The sequence below is a fragment of the Cariama cristata genome, unplaced genomic scaffold (genome assembly GCF_000690535.1).
Source record: "Cariama cristata isolate BGI_N322 unplaced genomic scaffold, ASM69053v1 scaffold13271, whole genome shotgun sequence".
Taxonomy (NCBI): domain Eukaryota; kingdom Metazoa; phylum Chordata; class Aves; order Cariamiformes; family Cariamidae; genus Cariama; species Cariama cristata.
The window spans coordinates 79202-79976 of NW_009597658.1; the positions used below are offsets into that span (position 1 = coordinate 79202).

General features: G+C 32.4%; 1 protein-coding gene across 1 annotated transcript in view; it reads right to left on the reverse strand.

Moving 5' to 3' along the window:
• ADK (adenosine kinase) overlaps nt 1–251 on the reverse strand; it is a gene marked incomplete at both ends in the record, with an annotated part of 60354 nt that extends 60103 nt beyond the window's left edge. The window contains one exon of the mRNA XM_009708995.1: nt 173–251. Within this exon, the coding sequence (XP_009707297.1) occupies nt 173–251 (79 nt within the window). The remainder of the gene's footprint in view (nt 1–172) is intronic.
• Nucleotides 252–775: the final 524 nt, after the last annotated feature.

Below are 775 nucleotides of genomic sequence, written 5' to 3' on the forward strand. Positions count from 1 at the left end.
AATAAAAAGCACAACTTCAAAATAAATCATGTCAAGAAACAGCATAGTCTGAGCAAGAGAATCACCAGCACCCACTCAGAAGCACTCATGAGGAACACAGACAACAGAGAGCACCAAGTTGATTCAAACCCAACACTTCAAATTATCAACAATTCTTTAAGGAAAAACAAACCTGGGCCACTTTAACGGAATTTTGAGTAGAACCACCAGCATGATATTCCACTTTGAATTTTTTCACAAGTTCTTCAAATCTGTTAAAAAAAAAGTGGGGAAGAAAAAAGTTAAATTCTACAATTATTTATTTTTCTCCAAAAGACGGCATGAAGATCAGAAGTAGATGATATCATTTTATTTGAAAACAAGAAATTCAGATACATTAGCTGTCACACATGGTGCAAGCTAGGAACATCTATTTAAATTTTGTCCAAATTACAAAGCAAAGTGTGACTTCAGCTTGAATCCTTTACAGTAAAGTTGCAATTGGAGTAAATAATCAAAAAAAAATTACATTATCTCAAGCATAAGCTAGATTGCAATGAACTGTTAGATCGATAAAATACACGCTTGAAGAAAAAAATATATAAATGGAGATACTCAGATACTTAGTCCACCTCATTAAAGCTAGAAACAGAATGTAAAATTAAGTGAGAAGATTGAGGAGATTTGGTGTCTGTTTCAAAATTAACTTGACTCAAACAATGGTGCTATATTTTAAGTTTTCATATGAAATAGTACTTTATGACAGGAGAATAGTACGTTTTGACAGGTGAAGAAC